The following is a 16,143-nucleotide window of genomic DNA, read 5'->3' on the forward strand; positions in this document are numbered from 1 at the left end:
TTCAGCTGGTAGTGTAATCTGTACATATAATGGAGAGTGCCATGTCTTTAACCATGTCTATAGTTCAGCGCCATGTTTTATCCTCAACAGGGCTCAGATGAATCTTCGCTGTGGTTCATTTTACCATAGACGTTTAATAAACGCATTATTAAATATCAGTAAGATAAGTACAGCGCTGTAGATTATACTAACTTTACATGAAATGCATAAATAAATGGAAACATCCTCTGAAATTCTTTTAGTATAACGGATCTCCATGCATCACGCTATGCTGGGAACTGGCTCCCGCTGACAGGCCATCATGCATCGCCTTTTAAGCGGAGTTCACGGAGAGGCTCCACAGATATTGGCATTTTGAGTTTTCCGACAACTGATGTCCTGCTCTCTTTTGTCATTAATGCCTCCCACTGACAATATCCAGGTTCATTCGGATTAGTTCTTGGGTATTATACCATAAAGCATTTTTCAATCAGAAGGCAGCACTAGCGTGTAGAAGGGCTGATGGCGTTAAATTGATAATGGCGTCCGCTCTCTACTTCCTTTCCAACGCTTTACCCATATGAGTGTACATTAGCTGTAGCAACAACTCCCATTGGCAGCTTCAGAAGCGGTGCAAAATAATTTACACTATATTATGGTGTGATTAAGAACCTTCCGATGAACTGGGAGTGAGAAAAATGTCCCATATGTCAATGCCAATAATAATTTTCCGCTCAGGGGCGCTGCAAACTTCCCTGGGAATTACTGGGATCTGCAGTAGTACTGCTTGGTGATGGCGTAGTAATTTGCTAGTTTTTTTTTAACCACTGAACGGTAATAAATCATAACATATAAGCCAGAACCTCGTATATATAACAATATAGCAAGATGTGAACCATATGCAGCATTTCTGATACCTCCCATTTGTGCAAAAGGTCTACCTCTAAAGACTCTCTTTCTCTCTATAATTCTACCTTTTTCTAACTCCCTTTCAGTCTCTCTTATTGTTTGTCTCTTCACTCTTCCTCTCACTTAGATACACAAATAACTGTTTCTCTATATACCATCTCTCTCTCTTGCTTTTTATCACTTTCTTACTCATGCACTCTCTCTTGCATAAGTAAAAAACATTTCCATTACAGCACCAATAGCTCAAACTCTCATAAAAATGTGAGACCTATTGCATTGCAAATGCTTGTCTATATTGCAAGTTATACATGTATATTTTTGTTTTTATTTCGCAGTCATAAGTTAAATACTAAAAGAATAATAAACCCTGGTGATGGAAAATGTTCTGAAATGCACTGGGCTGTCATCAACACTGTTGTGATAACCAGTTTATGGAAAACCTAATTGTTGAAAGACTTCAGTCATCAGTATGTTTCATTTGTTGATTAACATACACAAATAAAAGAACAATAATAAAAAAGCGTTTTTTCAATACATTTTGGATTCATGAAATTACTGGGAATCAGCTTCAAGCTGTATCACAGTTGTGCGTCAGTGGCATCCACTGGTCATTTTACAAGAGGCTTACATTTCAGCACTCATGAACAGAGAGTGTACCCGGAAGGCACGCCTCAATATTTTACTGTATGAAATTAGGGATGATTAGGATTGCGAATTCAACATTTTCATATTTGGAGTACTGTAAACGTATGTTTACCTTTTGTTGAACTGAGGAATTTTAAACTAACCCCTAAAACTCAGTGATGGCTGCCGCCAATCAAAACCGGTAGGGCAGTGAGGGGGATGATGGAGTAACAGGACGAAGAGAATGGGTTGGGAAATAGCAAAAAAAAAAAAAAATTACAATCACTTACCTGCCCAGCTTTGCTCCCGTTGCCGGCTGCCATGTTGCTCCTCCTCCTCCTCCGGAAGTGGATGGGCCTGGATGCGCAGGCTCCTCACCCAATCCAGACTCTGGCCTCATAGCATGAGAGCAGCGTCTGGATTGGTGTGAGCAGCCTCGTTTGCCACTTAGACAGTACCTGACCTGAGAGTCTGCTGAGTTTCTACAACCTGGCTGTGGAACACAGCTGGGTTGAACAAACATAAGTGCGCAAGTCTATTTGGCCGGCCTAACTGACATGCACACTTATAAGTGCACAGTACTTCTCTCTGCGACGCTCTGACCTGCCCCTCCTGTCGAACGTAAGCAGCTCGACAGAGATAAATAAAACAATAAAAACAATGTGTTATTAACCTCTTCGACGCTGATGACGGCTCCCGGCCGTCATGAGTCACGGTGGGCGTGTGCTGATGAAGGCCGGGAGCCGTCATGACCACGCCCATGATACGAATCTTCAGCACTGCGGCGGAATTCGCGCCGCAGTGATGAGGTTGTAGTTTAATTTAACATCAGCTGGCACTGGGGCAATGCTCCTCTACCATTACTCAGGAGCCACCCTCGCTAAAACTCTACTCAATTAAAATATGGGCTGTAAAAAAGCATTAATAGAGGTATTTACATATACTGATAAATAACCTTTCAGCAGCCCTCTTTAAATCCATCCCATGTCCCGCGGAGAGACCTGCAATCACGAGACAGCCCGCTCCTCTAATTGGATCGCATGTCACTTCTCTGAACAACGAGGTTCATGATACACACCTTACACGTTTGCAATTTTATCCAAATGGCATCCGGTAAAGGACGAATGGCCCATAAGAGAGAGAGAGACAATCTGAATGGCCTGAGGCAAATCAAGTGGGTTCACACTCCGTTGAACCGTCCTGAAGAGGCCATAAAACTGATTGCTGAAACGCGTCGACTATCGAATATGCTACTTACCAGTATGCATCTGTTCTTGGCATGTAGGGCTGCTGAAATTCATATCTGTGTATAGATCGCCGCCTAGTGTTGGGTTTGGATGATCGCACATTGTTTTCCTGGAAGAGTCTTCGAAGTATCACGAGATAGGTGGCTCCTCCCCTGGACTACAGTGCGCATGGGCATCGACTCCATCCTCAGATTGTTTTTAGCCATTGTGGCCAAGATGGAGTGAAACTAAGTGAATGATGACCATGCAAGCAGTATATGTGAATTCTGCAGCTGCTACAGGCGCCGGGGAGGAGGGCGGGCGATATGAATGTCAGCAGCCCTACATGCCAAGAACAGATGCATACTGGTAAGTAGCATATTCGGTTCGAGGCATGTGGGCTGCTGAATTCATATCTCTGCATAGAATACATAGCAGTCCCTCTATTAACGGCGGCCGCCCGTGCCAGCTGCAGCAGTTTGGAAAAGTGTCTTTAGAACAGCCTGCCCTACAGCTGCCTGCTGTTTAGAGTGCACATCAACACAATAATGCTTTGTAAATGTGTGTGTGGTAGACCATGTGGCTGCTCTACATATGTCTTCCAAAGGAATATTTCCAAGGAAAGCCATGGAGGCCCCCACCTTTCTGGTGGAGTGGGCCCGCGGTGGAATGGTGAGAGTACGCTTGGCTTTCAGATAGCAGATCTGAATACATTTAACGATCCACCTGGCTATACCAGCTTTGGAAATGGGGTTACCCTTTTGTTGTGGCGCAAAGGCAACAAAGAGTTGTTTAGTTTTTCTAGAATCCTTGGTCCTATCAATGTAATACATCAGGGCCCTTTTGCCATCAAGGGTCTGGAGCATTCTCTCCGCCAATGACTCAGGATTTTGGAAGAACACAGGTAATTCAATAGTCTGGTTAATATGGAATTGAGACACTACCTTAGGAAGGAATTTAGGGTTAGTGCGAAGCACCACCCTGCTATAAGGAAAGCCACTTTCCATGTCAAGAATTGAATCTTGCAGGAATGCAGTGATTCAAAAGGGGGACCCATCAGCCGAGTGAGGACCACATTGAGGTTCCACTCAGGAGCTGGTGGATTCCGCGGAGGAATGACTCGTTTGAGTCCTTCCAGAAAGGCTTTATTGGCAGGCACCCTGAAGAGTGAGAGGTGCCGCCTGTTTTGGAGATAAGCGGCCATTGCGGATAAATATATGCGAATGGAAGCATAGGCCCGATTACATTTGTACAGATGGAAAAGATAACAAATGATGTTCTGAATAGATGCATCTAGCGGGTTAATGTCGTGGTCTGCACAATAAATGACAAACCGCTTCCACTTTGCCGTATAGCATGCTCTTGTGGTGGGCTTCCTTGCCTCCCGGATGATGTCCATACAGTCAGGAGGTAAGTTGAGGTAGCCAAACTTTAAGACCTCAGGAGCCAGATCGCCAGGTTGAGCTGTTGCGGATCTGGATGCTGAATGTCGCCATGGCTCTGCGTCAGAAGGCTGGGTGTGAGACGTAGCCTCTGATGCGGTACCACGGACAGTTCTAGAAACGTGGTGCACCATGGTTGGCGAGCCCACGTCGGAGCAACCAGGATGAGTGTCATCGAGTGCTGCCTGAGCTTGCGTGCTACCAGCGGTATCAGAGGTGCTGGGGGAAAAGCGTACGCAAATTTGCCTGACCAGTTCATCCATATCGCAATGCCCTGCAACTGTGGGTGTGGAAACCTGGCGGCGAAGCTTTGGCATTTTGCGTACTCCCTTGTGGCGTACAGGTCTATCTCTGGATGACCCCACTTTTGGAAGTACGGGTGGAGTACTGATGGATGTATCTCCCACTCGTGCATTTGGTGGCTGTACCTGCTGAGCAGGTCCGCCATCTGATTGTCCTTGCCTGGGAGGCGTTCTGCCATGAGGAAGATGTTTTTCTGAACGGCCCACTTCCACATGCTCTGAGCCAGATGAGACAGCTGTGGAGAGTGTGTTCCTCCCTGCTTCTGAATGTAGTACATGGCCGTCATGTTGTCCGTCCGGATCAACACGACCTTGTTGCACAGATGTACTTTGAAGGCCTTTAGTGCCATGAAGATTGCCATCAGTTCCAGAACATTGATGTGCATCTTCCGTTGCTGTTGTGTCCATAGTCCCTGCACAGTGTAATGGAGTACATGAGCTCCCCATCCCTGGAGAGAAGCGTCCGTTGTCAGGATGATCTGTGGCACAGGCTCTTGGAACGGTCGTCCCTTGCAAAGGTTTCGTGGATTCCACCAATGCAGAGAGTTGTCGCCCGACCGCTCACCAACACTAGGTCTCTCAACTGCCCGTGAGCCTGAGTCCACTGACGTGCTAAGCACTCCTGAAGCGGACGGATATGTAGTCTCGCGTGGGGGACTATGGAGATGCAGGAGGCCATCATGCCTATCAACTGCATGAACAATCGCGCTGGAAGCGAGTGTTGGGGTTTGAATCGTTGTATCAGCGATTGAATGCTGTTGACCCTCACTGAATTCGGCTGTGCTGTGGCTGCCAGAGTGTTTATCGTCGCACCCAGATACTGCCATATGTGGGCGGGTTGGAGGTGGAACTTTGGGTAATTCAGTGAGAAGCCCAGATCGTGAAGGAGGTGAATGGTGTGGGACACGTGAGCGGCTCACTGCTGGGCTGACTTCGCCTGGATAAGCCAGTCGTCCAGATAAGGGTAGACGTGAATGTTCTGTCTCCTTAGGTGCTCCGCCACTGTCGCCAGGCACTTTGTAAACACCCTGGGTGCCGTGGTGACTCCGAAAGGCAAAACCTTGAACTGGTAATGTTGGTTGTGGATGGTGAACCGGAGGTATTTTCTGTGTGACGGGTGCAGCGGAATGTGAAAATACGCATCCTTTAGGTCTACAGTTGCGAGAAAATCCCCCTGACTGAGAAACGGGAGCACTTGCTGCAGGGTCAGCATATGAAAGTGCTCCGATAGAATGTACTGGTTGAGGGGTCTGAGGTCCAGTATGGGTCTGAGGGACCCGTCCTTTTTTGGTATCAAGAAGTACAGTGAGTAAACTCCTGTGCCTCTTTCTTTCACAGGCACGAGCTCTATTGCCCCTTTTTGCAGCATGACGAGGACCTCCTGCTGCAATAAGTGCAAATGCTTGGCGGACATAGGATGGTGTCTTGGGGGTATGTTGGGTGGAGTGGATGTTAACTCCAGACAATAACCATACTGTATAAGCTGTATGACCCACCTGTCTGTGGTAATGGTTTTCCAGACCGGCAGGAACTGCTGAAGTCTCCCCCGACCAGTGTTGTGTGGTGGGGGGGGCAGTGACAAGGCGTCACTGTTTGCTGATGGCAGAGGATCTGGAGTTGTTGTTTCCACGACCCCTGCCCTTGGCGCTGTTATCCACCTCGACTTTGTTTGGTGTATGTGGACTGCGTGTTGCCTTTGTAGTACTGCGTGGTTTGGGAGAGCTGGCCTCTGGAAACGCCTCTAGTGCTTGAGCGACGAAAAGACCCACCCGTGAATTGCTGGGACTGTTAGGCACCCATGGACTTAGCAGTTTCAGTGTCCTTCTTAATCTTTTCTAAGGTGGTGTCAACCTCTGGGCCAAACAGGTGATCTGGATTTACTGTTTGATTAAGAATGGTGGTCTGTATCTCCGGCTTAAACCCCGAGATTCTGAGCCAGGCATGTCGTCTCAGCATGACACTAGTGTTGACAGCCCTGGCTGCGGTGTCAGCCGCGTCTAGTGCACATTTAATTGAAGCATAAGATATCAGCTTCCCCTCTTGAATAAGCATCTCAGCTGCCTCCTTGTATTCGTCTGGCAGGTGCTGCAAAAGGGTCTCCAGTGTGTCATAGTGTGCCCTGTCATACCTCGTTAGAAGTGCTTGCGTATTGGAAATGTGCCAGATATTGGCCGCTTGTGCTGCTACCCTTTTCCCTGATGCCTCAAACACCTTAGATTCCGTGTCTGGGGGAGGAGCATCACCCGTCGTCTGAGAATTAGCCCTCTTCCGGGCATTGGAGATGACAAGAGAGTCCAAAGGCAACTGTCCTTTAATGTAAGTAGGATCAGTAGGCGCTGGTTTATACTTTTTCTCAATCCTAGGGTTTATCACCCTGGCTCTGGTAGGCTCCTTAAAGATCTCTCCAGCATGTTTTAAGACACCTTTTAACATAGGCAGAGTCTTGACAGTTCTCTCTGAGACTGAAAAGGTATCAAAAAGAAAATCCACGTCAATGGGGTCAGCATGGAGCTGGATTTCGTGGTTTTTAGCCGCCCGTTCAATGAGGGCATTGAACGCTGCTGACTCCTCTGTAGGGGATGTCTTTACAGAATAAAGTTGAGTGTCTTGGGCAGAATGGGGATCACCTGGGTCAGCACCAGCAGCCCAGGGTTCATTGGTATCATCAGGGTCCGTGTAGACAGGATAGCTGTACTCATCCTCATCTTCGCCCTCCCCAGCGTCCACGTCAGAGTAAGTGGGCGAGACAATATGGGCCTGTGGAGAAAGTGGTTCCACAAGGACAGGAGTCGAAGCAGAGTCCTTCTTCTTCTTTAGAGGAATCTTGTAGGACTCCTTGGGTTGTTCCGGGGCAATTTTTCGCTTGTGGAGGGAAAGTCTGCCTGTTTCGGCATCAATAAAATGTTCTTGTTGGTCTTCCATCGAGAGATTGCCGAGGCTTCAAGGTCGGAACCACCGTCGACGACTTCGGCACGAGGACACCTTCTCGGGCACGCTGGCGACCACTCTAGGGGTGAAAGCCTTCGGCGCCACCTTCGGCGGCAACGTGAAGTGAATGGGTGTCGAGGCTTTGTGAGGTTTCTCAACCGGCTTCGAAGGTGGAGGATCTCTTGGTCCGACAGCTGAGGCCTTCTCCTTGATGCGCTGTAGGGAGTCCGTCACTTGCTTGGTGAAAGCGGCGGACGGCCGCGCCGAGTCGACGGGATCCTTCGAGGCACCCCTAGGCGTGGACTCTCGGGGTGCGCCGCTCTTGGCCTTGTCTTGTTGACGCGGAGTCTCGAGAACCTTCGGATCACCAAGTCCTTTGTTGGTGTTGACCGCCTTCGGCGGCGATTTACTCGGCTCGACCACCTTGACTTTAGTCTTCGGCGCAGCAGACTTCTTCTCGACGCCCTTGACTTGAGCCTTCGTAAAGACAACACCCTTCTGCTTCTTCGGCGCCGAGGGCTCCAAAGCCTTGGATCCGACCAAGGTAATGCGCACTTTCGGTTTCGAGGTGGGCACCGGTGTTGTTGCTTGCGTCAAGACCGTTGGTTTCACTTTCGGTTTCGATTTTGCAGGGTGTGGCTCAATAGTAATGTCCGTGGCCGAGCCCGAAGGCGGGGCCGTAGAACCCATTGCAAGATCTTGGGTAAGGCCTAGTGGCGATCCCTCGACCTGAGCCTTATAAATCGGTACGGCCCCAGTGTCAGTGCGAGGTAGCTCATCGTTCAAGCTATCCTCCATGGCCCCAAAGGCCCCGTCGTCGTCGACGACTTCTTCAGCTTCGAACATTTCGGCGTCCGCGTTGTAGTTGTAGTCGACGTCGGACGCAGGATTCGACAGGTTGTCACCGATGTCCCGGTTAGCTTCCTCTTCGACATCCCCGGCATCGAAAATGTCCGCAGGCGCCGGTGCAGTGTGCTGGGCCTCCTGGCGCGCAGCGCGTCGATGCTTAAGCGTCTTCTTGGACCTGAAGCGGGAACAAGCCATGCAACTGGCTTCATCATGGTCCGGCGACAGACACTTGTTGCACACCGGGTGGACGTCGATGTGGGGATACTTTGAGTTGCAGACGGGACATCTTTTGAACGGACTTCAGTCCATGATGAACAGTCGATAGGGTCTGAGACGTCGGCTGGGCCTTCTGCGCCGAAAGCACGCGGGTGTATGGAATCCGGCTCGGAACCGAGCTGGAAAGTTAGGCACCGAACGCAAGACTAAACCGACAAAGAAAACTAAAGACCTTTTGGTCTTAAGAAAGTTTTTTATCGATTCCGACTAGAGGGAACCAATATACATCCGAACCCAATGGCGGAAAAAAACTATCTGAGGATGGAGTCGATGCCCATGCGCACTGTAGTCCAGGGGAGGAGCCACCTATCTCGTGATACTTTGAAGACTCTTCCAGGACAACAATGTGCGATCATCCGGACCCAACACTAGGCGGCGATCTTTGCACAGATATGAATTCAGCAGCCCACATGCCTCGAACATCCTATGAGGAGTCCACGCTGAGTGTTAAAAAGGAAAAATTGACATATGGACTGTTGGCATAATTACATTGGATGATTTACCTTTTGACATTAGGCGAGAGCTACAATGAAAGTGACTATCTCTTAATGGAACCAGCTTGAAAATACGCATGGGACTGTCCACTCATATGTATACGAGGGCAGTGTGGCTGTGGTTATGTTATGTTAATAACTTTTATAACGCGCAGCGGTTACCCGAGGGTGTCCTGGCACTAGTTATTTATCCTGAAAGCAAAAGCACAGAGGAAATGAGATTTATTTAGCTAAAAAGTCCGTTTTTTAAACCCTTCCTAAAGGCTAGAAGGTCCGTGGCATTTCCTAAGTGAAACGGAAGGTCATTCCAGGCTTTCGCCGCACAAACGACAAAGCTTCTGCCACCCCACAAAACATTTTTGTGTGCGGTACTGAGACCAACTTGGCCCCCAATCAGCGAAATGTCCTTTTCGGTGTATACCACTGGAACAACCGTTTTAAAAAGTCTGGGCCTGTACCTTGAAGAGCTTTAAAAACCATACAGAGCGATTTAAAGCACACTCGACTCCTTACCGGCAGCCAGTGCAATTGTTTTATTTTCTTGGAGATGGGAGAGAACTTGGACTTACCAAAGAGGAGTCTCACAGCTGCATTTTGCAGCATCTGGAGTTTGTTCATAAATGTTTGTTGAATATTCAAATACAGGCTATTACAATAGTACTGCCTCGACAATACCAGTGCTGTAACTACTGTTTCCCGGCTACCCTGGGGTAGGAATGGCAATACTTTCCTAACTGTTCTAAGCACATAGGCAGTTGTTGATGCCACTGCATTTACTTGATCCCCAAAGGGAAGTCTCTCATCTACTATTACTCCCAAATGTTTTACCTTTTTTGAAGGTAGTGGAGAGAGCCCATTGAATCAGGCCACCAACTCGGTGTCCAAAAGTTGGTATCTTTTCCAAACAGTAAAACTTCTGTTTTGCCTGAATTGAGCTTTAGACAATTCTCTCTCATCCATCTCCCAACTGATTCCATACAGTCTTGGAAGCGTTTATCCGTACCCATCTCCTGGCCAGGTAGCAGACACATCACAATTTGGTTGTCATCCGCATACGAAGTGAGACCAAACCCAAATGCTCTTATAATGGGGGCCAAGGATGAAACGTACACATTAAAAAGGGTAGGGCTCAGGGCGGACCCCTGTGGGACCCCACAGGGTAATGAAAAAGGTTTGGACTGGAATTCACCCAGAGTAACAATTTGTCCTCTGCCGGATAGCAAAGATCTTAACAGATCCCAGGCTTTAGATTGGACTCCACATTACCTTAAATGGTCAATCAAGATCTAATGTTGGACCGTATAAAAGGCCGCGGACAGATCCAATAGGATCAGGGCCGCCTTACCACCCTGATCCATGCCCTCTCTGATCTCCTTCCTTAGTGGCCTTAATGCGAACAGACTCGGTACTATGTCCCCCTCTAAAGCCATACTGGGAGGGATCCAAGGTTTGTGTCGCAGCTAAGAAGGTACTGAGTTGTGTATTCATAATTTTTTTCAACCAATTTAGCTGGAAGGGGAAGACGCAAAATTGGGCAAAAATGTATAGGGTCCTTAGGGTCCAAGCTTAGCTTCTTTAGAAGGGGCAATATAGAGGCCAATTTCCAGCATGTAGGGAAGTGCCCTGTTGCAAACATGCCCTTAAAAATAGAAGACAGTGATGAAGCAATCGGACGCGGGGCCAATTTGACCACTGCTACCGGGCATGGATCATAGGGTGACCCTGAGTTGGCTGCCAGGAGAAGCTCATGAATATTGTCAAGGGAAACTGGCAAGAATTTATCCAACATAACAGTGGAAACTCTTATGGGCTTGAATTTTCACTTGCCGTATTCATCATGCCAGCACCTAAACAATTAAAAGCTGAGAAGATAGTCTCCACTTTAGTCAGGAAGAACTTGGCAATATCTCTCACATAGTTCCTGACTTGACTGAACTTTGGCTGGGCTTGGAGAGGCCAAACTAGAGACAGTTCTAAATAGTTATTTTGCTGATTGCTTTGCTAGATCAATGCGGGCCACATAAAACTTTTGTTTAGCTGAGAAAAAGGAGTTGTTTATATTTCTGCAGGCCAATTTGATAACGTTTTTCATCTGTAAACCTTGGGGCAGAGGGTTGTGATCTTTTGAGAAAGAGAATTTTTTCAGGGGCTATTTTATCACAGGCTTTCTCCAGCCTTTTTGTGTATACCGTGGTGGCCTGTTCCATTCCCACCGGCACATGACCGGCTGTGGAGGTAAGAAGCTCCTGCAGGGCAGTCCCCTCAATTGTATTCCAGGCTCTGGTTACTATTCGACCGTTTGAGTGTAGTCCACTTGCGTGTTGCGCTGTTAACATCAACTCATATTGGACGGCAGAATGATCTGACGAGAGGTAGGAGGCCCGTGAACTGTAGGCCGGGGTGGTTAGAAAAAATACCATCCAAGGTATGTCCTGCCACATGAGCTGGACCAAGTACCTGCTGCCTCAGGTCTGACCTGTTCATCATATCTGTCAGTGTCACTGTATCAGGTTCAGTAGAAAGCTCCAGATAGAAGTTAAAATCTCCCATAATTGTGTATGCGGTGAGGCAAAGGCATTCTTCCAATAGGTTTCCCAGTGAAACTAACGTTATTCCTAGCTCCCAGTGGTCTGCACAAGAGAATGCCTTTAAAAGTATGATGATGAGATAGGCTAAGATTAAAAGATAAGGCCTCACATGCTGCAGATGGGGCAGGCTGAAATGCTGCCATAATCAAGCTATGGTAGATCACTGCCAGTCTCCCCTCCCCCTTCCTGGAGGCCTATTTAGAGTATAGCATAAAAACTCAGGAGGGGTGGCTTTCCCTATGTCTGGAGCTGAGGAATCATCCGTCCATGCCTCCGTAGAAGTTGAAGTTGAAGTTGAAATTATTTGTAGAGCGCACTGTGGCCAAGCGGTTTCCTGGCGCTAAGTCATTGAACAATGGCAGATGGAGAGAGCGCAAGGGGACTACTGAGAAGAAAAGGCTTGAGCAAACAGGTGGGTTTGGAGCGCCTTACAAAAGTGCAGGTAGACAGTAATGGACCTGATGGTCAAAGGGAGGCTGTTCCAGAAGCGGGGTGCAAGAGTGGAGAACCTAGTGCCACCTACTCTGGACTTACGGAAACGGGGGACACTAAGAAGTGCCTGGCTAGAGGAACGGAGATTGCGGCAGGGGAGATAATGGGTGATCATAGAATTAATGAAAACAGGAGCTGTACGAGCACGGGCCATGAAAACCATGCAACCCATCTTGAAGAGGGTTCTCTGCAGGATGGGGAGCCAGTGGAGGGACTTAAGTAGAGGGGTGATATGGTGGAACCTAGGAAGCCGGTGGATAAGGCGAGCAGCCTGATTCTGGATGGTCTGGAGGCGCCGCAGCTCGTAGGCAGGAATGCCCACGTACAGGCAGTTCCCATAGTCCAACCGTGAGAGAATCATGGCCAGAACAATTATTTTAAGGGCATCAAGGGAGACGAAACGGGAGATCTTGCGGATAATCCTGAGGGACAAAAAGCAGGATGAAACAACAGTGCTAACCTGAGGACGCATGGAGAGGTCCTGGCTGATTTTGATTCCCAGGGTTCTAACTGAAGCATAGGGAACCGAGGAAGGACCAAAGATGGATGGCCAGAAGGCAGGAGTCCAGGGACTGGTGGAACCACCAGTCAGGACCAACTCCGTTTTGTCCGGATTAAGCTTAAGATGGTTTAGATTCATCCAGTCAGAAATGAAAATAAGTGTAGTTTGAAATTTAAGAAGGGAATCAGGGGAGGGGGAAAGATCAAAAACAAGCTGAAGGTCGTCAGCGTATTTAGACACGGAGACCTCCATATTAAGCAGGGAAACAATAAGGGGATAGATATAAATGTTGAAAAGAAGAGGGGAAAGAGAAGAACCTTGGGGAACCCCGCAGGACACCGAACGGGAGGGGGCAGAAAAACCGGAGAGACGAACAGCCTGCGTCCGGCCTTGGAGAAATGAAGCGAGCCAGGAGAGAGCGGTACCCTGGATGCCCGCTGCCCTGACACGGTCGAGGAGGATGGAGTGGTCGACCGTGTCAAAAGCAGCAGACAAATCAAGAAGCACCAAGGCTTGGGGGGAGTTGGAATCAGCCTTGCTCTTCAGCCCGTCCAGGACGGAGAGGACTGCAGATTCAGTCGAGTGGACCGGGCGAAAGCCCGCTTGATGAGAGGCCAGAAGATGGTTGTCCTCGATGTAGACCGACAGGCAGGAAGTAATATGACTCTCCAGAATCTTGCCTAAGTAAGGGAGCAGGGAAATGGGCCTAAAATTAGCAGGAAGGGTAGGGTCAGAGCCAGGTTTTTTTTAAATAGGAATAACTATGGCCGATTTAAAAGAGGACGGAACTATGCCCTGAGAAATGGATGCATTAAGAAGGGATAGGGGAGGGTCGGGGCAACCAGAGAATAGCTCCCCTAAGATGCGAGCTGGTCCACAGTTGGCAGGGGAGCCTGACTTGACTTTCCTGAGGAGGGCAAGAAAAGATTCCTTCGAGATGGGTGAAAAGTGATTAAGAGAGGAGGACAGAGGGGGGGAGGGAAGGGGAGGGAAGAAGAGAAGATGGCAAGAGGATGTTCCGTTTGACATTGGCAATCTTCTCAAGAAAAAAATCCTTCAAGGAGAGGCAGAGGGCTTGGGAAGGGACAGGATTGGGATTGACTCTGTCGGATGCGGCCAGATTGTGAACAATGGAGAAGATCTCCTTGGATTTGTTAGCCGCTAATAAGATTTTACCAGAGAAATATTCTAATTTGGTTGAAAGAATAGCTCTCTTGTAGTTGTTTAGGAGAGACCTATATCGATCCCTCAGAGGGGGGCAGTAATTATGCCTCCACTGGCGTTCTGACTGTCTGAGAGCCAACTTTAAATCCCACTCTTCAATGAGCCTTGCGCATTCCATGCTATGCTTAACCAATGATCTTGCATTAAGCAATAAACATTTTATCACTTGAGTATCGTGCCCGGCAGACCCTGCCCTTTTATCCTCCATAGATGAGGTGGGCTGATAAAGGACCTTGGGTAGGGTCATTTTACAGTAGGGACATACAGATGGAAGCGGCGTCCGTAGTGGGTCGAAGGAGAGGCACATGCAGTTCCTACCCTTATCTGCCCCCTTAAGCTCTAACAGGGTTTTTTTTAGTATAGATGCAGATAGGGGGCTTACCTGACTACAGATACAAGGGGTCCTGGTAGCTAAGAGCGGTCCGAGCGCAGCCGGCCGCAGACGGGCTAGCCTTTCGCGCGCCTTTGGCACACCAGCAGCGCCTGCATCTGAATTTGAGTTCAGGTCAGGGAAAAGCCTAGTCCGTAGACATGCGTACTCCTAAGATGGCGGCCCTGCCCGACTCCACAAGTCTGAGTCAGTATCAGCCCAATTTCAGTCCCCAGTTAGCAGAAGTTGTTGGAATACAGGTCATTTTAAAAACAAATTGAAATAAAATAACGCTGTTAAAATAACAAGACCAAAATGCGCAAAATATGCGGCTGTGCAAAGTTAAGTTAGTGCCTCGATGTTCTCCCAGCTCACACTCAGGAGAAATAATGCTGTGCGCTCGCGTCTGGATCTGAATTTGAGTTCAGGTCAGGGAAAAGCCTAGTCTGCTGGCCTGCGTACACCCAAGATGGCGGCCCTGCCCGATTCCACGAGTCCAAGCCCAACTTCAGTCCCCAGTGAGCAGAAGTTAATGGAATAAAGGTAATTTAAAAAACAAATTGAATTAAAATAACATGACCAAAATGTGCAAAATATGCGACTGTGCAAAGTTACGCTAGTGCCTCGATGTTCTCCCTGCTCAAGCCTCAGGAGAAATAATGTTTTTTTAAGTTTTTTGTATTCTCACATGTAAGAAGTATTATCACAATAAACTGTTGATGTATTGTAACACTGGAGGAAGGGTCTGGATGCAAAACTTAAATTTAATGAATGTATTGTACAAATGATGGTGATGGCCAACAATAATACATGAGTTATTGTTGACGAAAGAGTTCCGATTGATCCTGCTAGAGTTGCCGTTGCTCTTTTTACATATCCCATCTCTTGCAGCATGCAAAACTGAGATTGGCAATAGCCCCAACTTCTCTTTGCTACACTGTGGAAGCGGACGACTACAAAATGACCTACCGGCGGACGCATTCCTCTGCTTCCTTCTCCTGCTGTAGCTTGTAATATACAGCAGCTCCGACTGCCAGTGGTCCAGCATCGCCACACAGGAAGGTGACCCCTTGCTTATTCAGGCATTTCAAGCTCTTGCTGATATGTTCCTGAGCCTTGTTCAAGTAGGAGGCATCTCTGAACACATTGAAGAGGTGCAGGTACAGCAGGGAAATGCCTTGGGGGGAAAAAACAAGAACTTACAGGTGCACCACTTCACGTTTGTTACAGATACCATCACGCACAAAATACTAAGAGTTCAACCTCAATTACAGACTAAACAAAATACTACCATTACTAAAACATTCAATGTATACAGTCACCCCAATGAGAACTCAGTTACAGATAATGATACAATAGATATATTTGAGTCTGGTTGACCACTTACCTGGCAGACCATGATTTTAAACTTGACTCATTCACAAGGGACATCAATCAAAAAATGTTCCCCTAATAAGATCACTAGTTGAGTAACACTGATGCACCCTCAAACTTGTTCACCAGCCTTCACTTCCTCTTTTCATGCATCACCGTAGCACCCGCATGCACGACGACCACCACGATGACCACAACAGTGTCAGAGAAACTCGACTGCCTCATCCTCAACACACAATCACTCTGAAAGCACACCACCAAAATCTGGGATATCATCAACCTCACCTCCGACGTCATGTTCCTCACGATACCTGACTCACCCCTGCATCTGCTCCCGACACTGCCTCAGTAACAACCAACAGTTTCAAGATAGAACACCAAGACTGCATCAACAAACACAGAGGCGGGATCAACATCCTCCACAAAGAAAACATCCACTGTACCACCACCACTACCCCTATCATGGAACACCTCAATCTAAAACTCAAAACAGGCGGCAAATTCACCATCAAGGGCACCCTCACCTACAGACCTCCAGGGTTTCGTCCCAGCTTCTGCAACATC

At 47.9% G+C, this 16,143-nt stretch overlaps 1 protein-coding gene across 3 annotated transcripts in view; it reads right to left on the reverse strand.

Moving 5' to 3' along the window:
* LANCL1 (LanC like glutathione S-transferase 1) overlaps positions 1 to 16,143 on the reverse strand; it is a 639,396-nt gene that overhangs the window by 366,143 nt on the left and 257,110 nt on the right. For all 3 annotated transcript variants that reach the window (XM_086955555.1, XM_086955554.1, XM_086955556.1), the window contains exon 4: positions 15,175 to 15,382. In XM_086955555.1, coding sequence (XP_086811681.1) covers positions 15,175 to 15,382 — 208 coding nt within the window. The remainder of the gene's footprint in view (positions 1 to 15,174; positions 15,383 to 16,143) is intronic.

The sequence above is a fragment of the Lissotriton vulgaris genome, chromosome 2_1, assembly GCF_964263255.1.
Source record: "Lissotriton vulgaris chromosome 2_1, aLisVul1.2, whole genome shotgun sequence".
NCBI classification, from domain to species: Eukaryota; Metazoa; Chordata; class Amphibia; order Caudata; family Salamandridae; genus Lissotriton; species Lissotriton vulgaris.